The 12,042-nt window shown below is 37.6% G+C and overlaps 1 protein-coding gene across 1 annotated transcript; it reads left to right on the plus strand.

The window, feature by feature from the left end:
• The first annotated feature begins 2,979 nt into the window (after positions 1-2,979).
• On the plus strand, positions 2,980-8,440 carry LOC123864645 (protein hunchback-like). The gene is made up of 3 exons (XM_045905251.1): positions 2,980-3,176; positions 5,497-5,582; positions 6,413-8,440. Exons 2-3 carry the CDS (start codon positions 5,499-5,501, stop codon positions 8,171-8,173), a joined length of 1,845 nt encoding a protein of 614 aa, XP_045761207.1. The 5' UTR covers positions 2,980-3,176; positions 5,497-5,498; the 3' UTR covers positions 8,174-8,440.
• Positions 8,441-12,042: the final 3,602 nt, after the last annotated feature.

Here is a 12,042-nt window from a genome sequence, read left to right on the forward strand (position 1 = left end):
ACTTGTTTATTCCTAGGTGTTTCATAGTAAACTTACCGCTGCGAATATTTTCTCCATCAGGCGCAGTAGACGCTGACTCAAAAAAGACCGGGAGAGAGCCTAAAAAAAATTATTTTTCCTATGGACTACGTACCTTTTAAGAATTTTCCATAAATGCGTAGTATAACATAACATTAAACATAGAACGATCAAACTCAATGTAAAATCTAGCATCTGTATTTGTGGTTTGGCAGATTTGGGAATTTGGTAGCACTTACCTACAACGCTGCGCTTACCATTGAACTATAAAATACACCTACTAACGGAGCGCTTACCCGTGCGAAGTCGCCATTCTGGCACCTTGCAATCCTACCTATCGGTTTTCCACTTCAGCTTCGCAACTCGTTGATCTCTGTCGGTTTTTCTGGATCTCCTACGGATCTCCTCATTTCTGATTTGACTGTTTCAAGACTTTGGTCTTTAAGCACTGAGGAATTTTAAACGAGAAGACATCTCGAACCTTCCCGAACGCTGACCAGCCTCGTTGGATACGGCGTGCGGCCGCGCCGGCCGGGTGGTTCAGTTCTTTCTCGAAATATGACTTCAAAATGAATGAATCTAGGTCATCTAGATTCTAGCTGGATTAATGTATGGCACTTGAATTTCGAATGCAGAGCTCTCAACGATTAGACACTGGATGGGACGGAACATGAGCATTTTAAATACATGATTTGGTAATTACTCAGTACTTATCATCATTTAAAAATATTATTTTTTGTCTAGGCAGGTAGGTAAATCATTACCACAGATTTTTAGTACTTTTGAACATTAACAATTATTTATTTATCTTAAAACACACATCACAAATAAAGGGATATTAACTCGCAATTAGCTTTATTACTTTCGTTTTAGAAACCACTTAGTAAGTAGGCTACTCCTCTTTGTGAATGCCGCTCTATGATATCGTTGCGGTTATTAAAAATCAAACAACTATTAACAAAAAGAAACTTAATTGTGTTGATTATGTACCTACTACCTAAGCGATTTGGTTATTTACAAGCTAGACATAAATATACCGACGAGATATGTATACCTATAGATATGACCCTTATAGGATCACTTTGCTGTCTGTCTGTCTGCCCGTCTGTCCGTCTGTCGTGTCAAGAAAACCTATAGGGTATTTTCCGTTTACTTAAAATCATGAAAGGCTGGTAGGTAGGTCTTATAGCACAAGTAAAGGGAAAAATCCAAAAACCGTGAATTTGTATTTTCAACTTTCAAAATAAGTTTACAGGTAGGTACATATTATTTAGGTACTAGATAGGTTCCTAATTATGGAGTTTGCAATGCTTCATTTTAAGTATAGCTTTATCTAGGTACCTACATATTATTATCGTTATAGGTACATACGTACATAGTCGTTATTTACTCTAATTATATTATTTTATTTACAGTTCCCATACGCAGTAGGTAGGTGGTATCTACGCATTACGCGTACAGTGAGGTAGGTATCCACAGTTATATTTCGTATACCTACCTATAATTTATCATTTATTTCCTACCTGTCATATCTACCTACGTGAAAATTATATAAGCTGGTATTTTCACACTATAATATTATAAAGGAGAAAGTTTGTATGTATGTGTGTGTGTGTGTGTGTGTGTGTGTGTGTGTGTGTGTGTGTATGTTTGTTACTCCTTCACGCAAAAACTACTGGACGGATTGGGCTGAAATTTAGAATGGCAATAGATTATACCCTGGATTAGCACATAGGCTACTTTTTATCCCGGAAAATCAAAGAGGTCCCACGGGAATTTTAAAAACCTACATCCACGCGAACGAAGTCGCGGGCGTCAGCTAGTATACAATAATAAAAAAAAGTATCTCATAACTAGGCATCAACGCCAGTCAGTACTTATTGTACCTATACTTAACCCTCGCGTAATCGTCTTTCAAGGGTGATAATTAAGTACCTACCTATCTTTATTAGTACCTAAGTTAGTCCTACACTTTTAATAAACTTAGATACGTGTATAAATTTATATTACAGGTACTGAAAATAAATATCGTACGTATCGTATTTTGATTGGTCCATAAGATGTCGATTAAGTACAAAAAAAAGTTGTATACGAGATTCCTTTTTTAAACGAGCTTCCACGATTGGTTGATTCGACGCAGTAAAAAGCTCGACGCCCTCTCCACGTGCCTGCCTTTTCAAGCGTTTTTTATGAACCAGAATATTTCCCGCTAAAAATAGGGCTGATTCTGAGAGTAGGTAATAAGTATATTAGGTATATGGATTATGGGGTATCATTAAAATTCTTACATCATCCCGGGCGATAAATAAATAAATAAATTTTTTAATAAAATCTAATATGACGGCTGTATGGCGCCATTTTCAATTGTGACAAATTGAACTTTTTACTAAGTTTTTAGTAGGGCAGTCGAGTTTATAATTTTTTAACTAAGACTTGCATTTTTTGGGTAGCTATACCTCCCGATAATTAGCTGTAGCTGGGTGTAGGTACATAGATACACGTTAAGGCAAAGGCTTATTTTATAGCCATCCTAACTTAACGCTAAAAGTGTCTATATCATAAAACTTATTGTGACAAATAAACATAAAAATATCATTATCGCATTAACGAATACAATGGGAAAACAATCTCATTTGCCTGTACTCCCGGTTTTATAGCCGCATAATAACCGAAACAGCGCGCACTTTATTACAATAACAGCCCGCCAGGAGTTGCTTATTTTTTTATTATTAATATCGCATAAACAATAACTTAATAACTTGATCCCCACCCACAGTAGTCGGCCGCGCATTGGCTCGGGTAAAAATAGGCTGTGGGGGTGAGAAAAGGACGCGCGTATCGCTCAATCTTCCCGTCTAGCTCGCACTGGAAAACTCGTCGCCTTCAAATGTAGAATACATTTATCGATGTTCGGGGCATAAAAATTGACAGATTTTTTTCAGTCCATTGTGAGACTTTGTCGAAGTCACACCAGGCTCGACCGTGGAGCCGAAGGGTTGTCTTTAAAAAACGTATTGAGCTTTTGCGTTCGCGAGCTTTCGTTGAGATTGTAATTCCTGCCTAAGTGAAATATAAACAACAGTGAAGTTATAAACTTGATTAATGCTAGGACTATCAAAGTGTTGTGTTTACTAACAAGAGCTGAGCTTAAGGGGAAGGTATGTAGCATAAAATACGTTTTTTACGTTTTTTTATTAGACTTTATAATATTTTCCTTATTTCCAATATAGGTCTTTTTATTTTTTCAAAGTTGTTTTAAACAATAATTAACTTTTTTATGCATATTTATTATCTGCACATACTTAAATAATTAAGTTATAATATTACATAAGCCTTCTTTTAAAACATAAACCTGCGAACATACCTAGCTTAATTATTACACTTTGAGCTCTGGATTCCAATTTTTAATGAAAATTTCAGTTGATTTTAAACTCACTTTCTGATGAGCTAGATCTGCTGAATATTTGGTACCTAGATATTATGATAGAGGACTGAACTCCTCAATGGATAGCTTCAAATCGCATAGGATCTCAATACATGCATGCACACATACCTACCATATAACCTCGAAAGTCGGTCACCCATCCATTTACCAATTTTTACCATCGTTGCTTACCCTGACTTAAATGCGGTTTCACGGCTTGGCTCTATTTACCCCGCTTATTTGCAATGTAATGTTATTTATTACTAGAGGATGCCCGTGACTTTGTCCGCGTGGATTTAGGTTTTTAAAGTTCCCGTAGGAACTGTTTGATTTTCCGGGATAAAAATTGGTATTGGGTATTATTGCTCTCTTTGCGTCGTATTACTTACTCAATGCTCGTACCGTGACTTCCTTTTCATTGATCAAATAGTAGGTAGTGGTGTTCTGTGAGGGCTTCCAGATCTTTCCTCATAAAAGTACATAGATATTTTACTACAAATAAGCACCTACCTAGGTATTTGTATTTGTACCTGGATAGTAAACTTCTCGAAGGGTATTGCTTAGGCACTTCAAAGGAACTTAAAAACCGTTAATCGCTTTTAAGTTTTAATTTATTAAAAACAAACTAAATAATAATTAACCTTAATAGCCGTCGGTACCTTTGACAAAAAACTGAACGTTAATCATTTAATCATCACTAAATGTTTAATTATAAATATTGCATCAACGCAATTCTTACCAGGTAGGTATGTAGGTACGTACATGGGTACGTGACATAACGATTTAGTTTTTTAACTAATCGCGTTGCAAGCAAATTTTTTCCGCGAAGCATTAGGTATTGTTTGGATTAGAAAACGTCGTCATTCATGGAAAATTCATACGTATCTACATGAAATTACTTTCATTCGAGGTACCTACCTAATACCTACTTACCTAAAATTAAACAATAACTATAAAACGGGAACACATAATTAAGTAGATACACTTTCCCAATTCATTTACGTTTCAAATCGTTAATGTCCTAAAACGCCGAACGATTTTAGTATAGTTTTCACCAATAGTGTAAGTAGGTACCTACCTACCTATGTACTTACTATCGCTGGGAAACTTACCTGAAAGTTAATAATCCTACTAATCACACTAATATTATAAAAGCGAAAGTTTGTATGTGTGTGTGTGTGTGTGTGTGTGTGTATGTTTGTTACTCCTTCACGCTAAAAGCACTGGACGGATTTGGCTGAAATTCGGAATGGAGATAGATAGTATCTTGGATTAGCACATAGGCTACTTTTTATCCCGGAAAATCAAAGAGTTCCCACCCAGTTTCGAAAAACCTATATCAACGCGGGCGACGTCGCGGGCATCGGCTAGTAATAATATAAATGTGAAAATGTGGATGTTTGTTACTCAATCACGCAAAAACTACTGGACGGATTTGGCTGAAATTTGGAATGGAAATACATTATACTCTGGATTAACACATAAGCTACTTTTTTAACTGGAAAATCAAAGAGTTCCCGCGGGATTTTGAAAAACGTAAACCCACGCGGACGAAGTCGCGGGCATCAGCTAGTAATGAAATAATGCTCACGGGTGTGTGAAGTCTGCTGATCCGCACTTGGCCAGCATGGTGTCTATTTCCATTAGCCTGTATGCGTCTACTGCTGGGCATAGGCGCCATTTCCAAGAGCGCGGCACCAAACACGGTCCTCCGTCTTCCTCATCCACCAACTCCCCGCCAACTTCTTCAGGTCATCGGTCCAGCGGGCTGGAGGCCGTCCCACACTGCGCTTACCGGTACGCGGTCTCCACTCCAGAACATGTCTGTGCCATTGGCCGTCGGTTCTACGACAGACCTGACCACTGCCACTTCAGCTTGCTAATCCTTTGAGCTATGTCGGTCGCTTTTGTTTCCTCGTTCCGGATGCATTCTTTTTCGTTCACTGTGGCCTAAAGCTAAACTTTTCTCATTCTGTGAGGAGACTAGTTCTCAGTATTGCACCGGCGATGGATTGATGATGATGAGTGATGAGTAGTATTCTTGTTTGTTACAGATATGCTAAGTTGTGCCTCCCCCGCCGGCATGCCGCCCGCGCCGCACGCTCAGTCTTGGGGCTCGTTCAACCAACAACCCCTTATTGTAAGTTTCCTTTACTTTATACCTAGTCCGTTTTTCTTTAGTTTGCTAAAAAGATAAACAAATCATAAAAACCAACTCGGAGAAACGCGTAAGCGACGCGATTTCTCCCGGTGCTTTAGACCTTCTGGAGTTAGGTTTTCCACTCGTATCATCTTCAATGTTAGTCGCGGTAAAAAGGTCATATGTACCGCGTACAGTGCGTCATTTCAACGAAAAGCTACCTACGTGTTCACCTTTAAAAGTAAACTAAGGAAATCTAAAGTATGTTTACTGTTTACATATACCTAGGTATATGTTACTTAAGGTGGCGTGTGGAAGTCCCTACAAGAGATCAGTAGGTCGATTCCGGAAAACCTGCATCAATCAATATTACAATCGCAATTTTTGTACCGTAATTGAGCTGCTGTGTCTAGCGGTGAGCGTCTATCGATTGACGATGATGCTGCAAGTGCTGATGATTAAATAATTGAATTGATATTATTAATCCTAAATGAATGATGATCAAAAATTGCCCGCTTTAGGAATAAGTTTCAATTATAAAACCTAATAGAAACACACAAGCTTTTATTTCAAAATCAATAGTGGATGAGCTCTTTTATAAATAAGAATAACTCATACTCGAAAAATTTTTGGTTCTTAGAAAAATGCCGACAAAGAACACCGATTTCATAAAAACGGTGATTTTCTTATTATCAATATCATAATCATTAGTTACCGATTAACCCATAAGTCTAATTGGGCACGAATTTTTTGTAACAACATTAGTCCCGCGTCTACTTTAATTAATAAAAACTAGGTACCTACTTAATTATTTATTTTTCTTTCTATAGAAATCGGAACCAATGGAGGATGGAAGTTTCTCGAAAGAACAGACAAGTGGATTCTATTCGGAAGGCTTCCACAGCGCATCGCCATCTTCATCGAGCAAAGACTCCAATGGTCATTCGCCCCGAAGCGTCGGCAGCGCGGGGGAACCGCTACCGTTCTATGAAAACATGCCTTTGAAGGCCAAAACTAATCTTGGTATGCATTTAGAAACTTATCGCAATGGCCTGCCATACAGTCTTCTTACTCCTCCTGGCTTCGAGCATGGTAGAAACATTGAGGACCGCGAACCGTCCCCATACGAATCGTACTCGCCGCGGTCACTTGCACCGCCCGCTCACGTCTCTACCCCATTGGCACGCGCTGACGCAACTCCACCCAAATCTCCCCCCAGAACCCCAACGTCTCCCGATAGAGAACACGATCGGCGATCTTTCGATCGATTCCATGACTCCGGCTTCGATGGAGTCGGCCAGAACAAACCCGACGCCGATGACGGTCAAGAAGGTTCTGGGCTCGAAGATTTTGATGAAGAACCTGGTCTACGCGTTCCAGCAGTTAATTCTCATGGAAAAGTAAAAACTTTTAAATGTAAACAGTGTGAATTCGTCGCTGTAACTAAACTTAGCTTCTGGGAGCACAGCAAAGAACACATTAAACCCGAAAAGATGCTAACATGTCGGAAGTGTCCCTTCGTTACGGAATACAAACACCATCTTGAATACCACATGCGAAATCATCTCGGATCTAAGCCTTTCCAATGCACTCAATGCTCTTATTCTTGCGTAAACAAATCGATGCTCAACTCGCATCTCAAATCCCATTCGAATATTTATCAATACAGATGCGCTGACTGTAATTATGCTACAAAATACTGTCATTCACTTAAACTTCACCTACGCAAATATAAACACAATCCTGCAATGGTGTTGAACATGGATGGAACGCCGAATCCTTTACCAATAATAGATGTGTACGGCACTCGACGGGGACCGAAACAGAAGCCCATTATGAAGATGTTTGACCAACACCACATATCCAATAACAGTAAACCCCAACCTCCTCCGCCACCCCATCCTCTGTTCGGAAATCATTTCCCTGTCAACCTACCGTACTTACCTCCACTCCTGCCCCATTCGTTCTTGTTCCCGCCAAACAATAACTACGAACAGCAAAGAACTTCTCCAAAAGTACCTGAACAACCAGTCGAGCAGCAACCTTCACCCCAATCTATTTTACACCAGCGTTTGTCATATGGAGAGGTCCCTGCCGAAGTTTCCTCCCCTCCACCGACAAAATCACCTGCAAGTTTACCGCGGACACCAACGGCTCCACGCTGTGTTTCACCACCTCCTGCTAACGATGCACTCGATTTGACAAACACGAAGATGAGTGAGGCTGGCTCACCGCCGCCTACAGAGCGTTCTGCTAACGCAGTGACACCCACCACAGCGATGAAAAACAGAAGAAAAGGAAGGGCCTTCAAACTACAACCTGCGGCTTTGAGGTTGCAACATGAAGACAACAAAATGGAAGCAGATGCGTCTGACTCGGAATCCGATGCGTCAGCCGAAGCTCCTACATCTACAGCCTCTAACTCGTACTCTTGCCAATACTGCGACATTACGTTTGGCGATCTCACTATGCACACCATACACATGGGATTCCATGGATACAACGATCCATTTATGTGTAACAAGTGTGGCGAGAGAAGTTCTGATCGTATAGCGTTCTTTATTCACCTCGGTCGTGCTCAACATGCTTGAACTCCAAAAAAAAGCTATGATTAAAATTGTAAACGAGTTAAACTAGTCCACACTGTACTGGCATTTGAACCTACTAGCATATAACTGTCGACAAGCATAAGTGATTAGCTGATGCCTGCGACTTCGTCTACCTGGGTTTAGGTTTTCAAAAATCCCGTAGGAACTCTTTGATTTTTCGGGACAACTAACGTCACTCTCCAGGTCACTAACTCCACGGAAGATATCACGTCAGTCCGTTGCTAAGTTGCGGCTTGATTGAAGGACAAATCAACAAACAAACACACTTTTGCATCTATAATATGGGTACTTAGTGATTATTGTAATTAGCTCCTTAGGGTGAACTATACTAGTTTATAACATATTGATATTTCAGCCAAAGATTAGTTTCAATATACAGAAGTGTGTTTTGTATGAAACTAAAATGTCGTTAGTTTAACAGTAAGTTAACAAAAACTTAAAATAAAGTGTTTGCGTTGATGTGTTTAATTGTAAGCTCTAATGTGAATATGTAGCACTAGGTTTATGCTTTTAGAATAAGACATACTTAAACAAGTTAAAATAATAACTGCAAGTTACGACTAGAAATGTAGGTAATGTACCCTAATAAATAAAATTAGTGAGTGACCAATAAGTAAATAAGACTGTATCGTTTTAGTACAAATCAAATGTTCAAGTCAGTAAGGAGTTTGTTTGTGATAGCTTTTAAGAATATTGTTTAAGAATTAAGATGTACATTTCTAAATTTACGGTGAAGTTACCTATTATCAGCGTTAAAATTTTACTGATCCGAGAGGTTGTTCATTTTTTTATTTTCCGATTTCTTCAAAATTCCTAAAATATGACTAAATAATTGACTAAGTTGGAGCCGGAAAGTCCTTGAGTGGAGACCACCTTTAAGCAAGCGTAGTGGACGCCCTCCAGCACGATGGACCGACGATGTAAAGCGGCTGGCGGGAAGTGGCTGGATGAGGAAGGCTGAGGACCGGGTGTGGTGGCGCTCTTTAGGGAAGGTCTATGTCCAACCGTGGATGTCCACAGGCTTATGATAATGATGAAATGACTAAATACAAATAAATGAACAGCGCCTTAAATGTAATTTTAATGCAAGATTTAAGTCAGAGCGTATTTATAGTGGATGAAAAAGATTTATTATTTTATTTATTTATTTTGCTTAAGTTATCAATTTATTAATAAGGTTTTTTGTACGGTTATTTTGCGACAACAAATTGTTTTTTACTATAAACGAGCATAATTAATAATAATAGCGCAAAAACACTCGCAACAATTTTTGTCAAAATTTGAATAAATTAATTATGTATGAACGACTGAAAATAATTATTGTAATTTAACTAAAAAATATTCGTTTGTGTGATGGAAACAAATTATGTAATAAAAATACTTACCAGTTTTATTCAAGTTTTTTATTAAACTCATAAAAAAAACCTACTCGTTTATTTAAAATTGTTTTTAATTCCTATTAAATAAACAATACAATATTATTTCTATTTATAGAATAGCGGAAAATATTTGATATTGAAGTTGGTATTTACATTGATATTTTTTTAAACTAGATAATTAAATTTTTTATTATTAGATATCCTACTTACCTTGGACTTCTTTACAAAAAAAATAAGGTAAATAATAGATACCTACCTACCTACTGAGTAGTTTCCTTTTTAATATTGCTTAATCTGATTAAACTTATATTACTTAGGTATCCTATCTAGAATATATAATATAACAACATTATTAACTAATTAGAATAAATTCTTAATAAAAAATATCATGAAATAAGAATTAAAATCTTAATTTTGGATTCACCTTGTGGCTTTTGAAAAAAAGATAGTTAAGTGGACGGTAAAAATTTAATTTTGTAAAATGGCCACTTAATTTATGATATCATTTTTTCCGACACATCAAATAAGTAGCTACTTGTACTTTCTGCCATTTTTCGGCTAATCCTGACAACAAAGAAACTAAACCGGAAGTTTTGATTTGATTTGTATACTTATAAATTTTGTAAATAGGTCAAATGACTTAGCAACTTACATATTTAAGTACCAAGAGGTTACGTAGCCGCTTTCCCCAAATCTAATTCTTTAGTGCCTACTATAGATATAGTGTAATTGTGTAATTGTTTACTGTCCCAAATAAAAAAAAAAATAAAAAAAATATCTAGATAATAATATTTGCTTTTCTTACACAATATGGCAAAGAAGAACAGTTGAACAGTTCTAGATAGGTTTTCTCTATAATGCGCAACGTCTTTTTTAGGGTTCCGTACCTTAAAAGGTAAGTAAAACAGAACCCTTATAGGATCACTTTGTTGTCTGTCTGTCCGTCCGTCCGTCCGTCGTGTCTATCAAGAAAACCTATAGGGTAAGTACCTCCCGTTGTCCTAGAATCATATTTGGCAGGTAGGTAGGTCTTATAGCATAAGTAAAGGAATAAATCTGAAAACCGTGAATTTGTGGTTACATCATTAAAAAAAATGTGTTTCAACTTTCAAAGTTAACTATACCAAGTGGGGTATCATATTATTATGAAAGGGCTTTACAGCCCTTTCATCTGCCGCCTAGCAGACAGACACTTTCGCATTTATAATATTAATATGGATTATTGTAATGGACGCTGTACATTCTATAACAGATTTTTATTTATTTTTATGCATGATAGTTTTTGATATATCGTGCAAAATGTCGGAAAAAATACTCGAGTACGGAACCCTTGGTGCGCGAGTCTGACTCTCACTTGGCCAGTTTTTTTAAGAAGCGGTCAAAGCGGTTAACTGCAAAAGGTATTTTTGAGTTATCACGAAAACTCGTGGGAATTTTAAAAAACTGATGATTTAAAGAATGCTATGTGGGACCAAGGTTTTTAGTTACCTAGTTTTTAGTTTAATCATGCGTCACAAACTAGCTAAACATTAGTTTTTCTAAACTAAATTTTCTAACAAATAGGGTAAGAATTAATCTATAGATAAACTAGCTTTCATCCACGAGGACTACACAAATATAAACTGCTATTTTACCCCCTTAGGATTGAATTTTCTAAAATCATTTCTTAGCGGATGTTCACCTCATCTATAGCTGCATGCCCAAAAGCCCAATTCGCCTTTTCCTTTCATATATTTGTAACTTATTTAGGATTAAGAAAGTAAAGAACCTAGAAATGATGCCGCATTTTACACGGTAGCAATAGGTAGGTACGTGACGGCTAAAAATACAGCAATCCTTTGTTCTAGACATAATTATTATGGCTCGGCTATTTTTTTTAAAGAACAATACTATTTTATGTCACCGTTACGGGTAAAAACTGCGTATGAATATTCATAAGCTCTGTCGAACCTCTATTGCTTTGAATGATTTAAGTATATTTTTAAGATTTCGCACACATATTTTACTATGTAAAATAATCATACTTCCTATATCCCAGTATAGGTACATTTTATAAAAAATAATATTTTTTGATCGTTTGTTACATACCTACCAATATATCTACCAATATTTAGGTACTATTACATTACCACAACATTACTATGCGTTCGCACATCGTTCGCTATAGGCCAGTCATCATCATGCATGATCAACCCATTTCCGCCCCACTACTGAGTACGAGTCTCCTCTCAGAATGAGAAGGGTTTAGGCCATAGTCTGCCACGCTGGCCCACTGCTGATTGGCAGACTTCACACACCTTTGAGAACATGGAGAACTCGCAGGCATGCAGGTTTCCTTCACCGTTAAAGCAAGTGATAGTTAATTGCTTAACGCACATAACTGAAAAGTTATAGTGGTGCGTGCCCGGGATCGAACCCCCGACCTCCGATTAGGAGGCGGACGTTCTAACCACTAGGCCATCACAGCTTTGC

Source organism: Maniola jurtina, chromosome 4 (assembly GCF_905333055.1).
Source record: "Maniola jurtina chromosome 4, ilManJurt1.1, whole genome shotgun sequence".
In the NCBI taxonomy this organism is placed as follows: Eukaryota; Metazoa; Arthropoda; class Insecta; order Lepidoptera; family Nymphalidae; genus Maniola; species Maniola jurtina.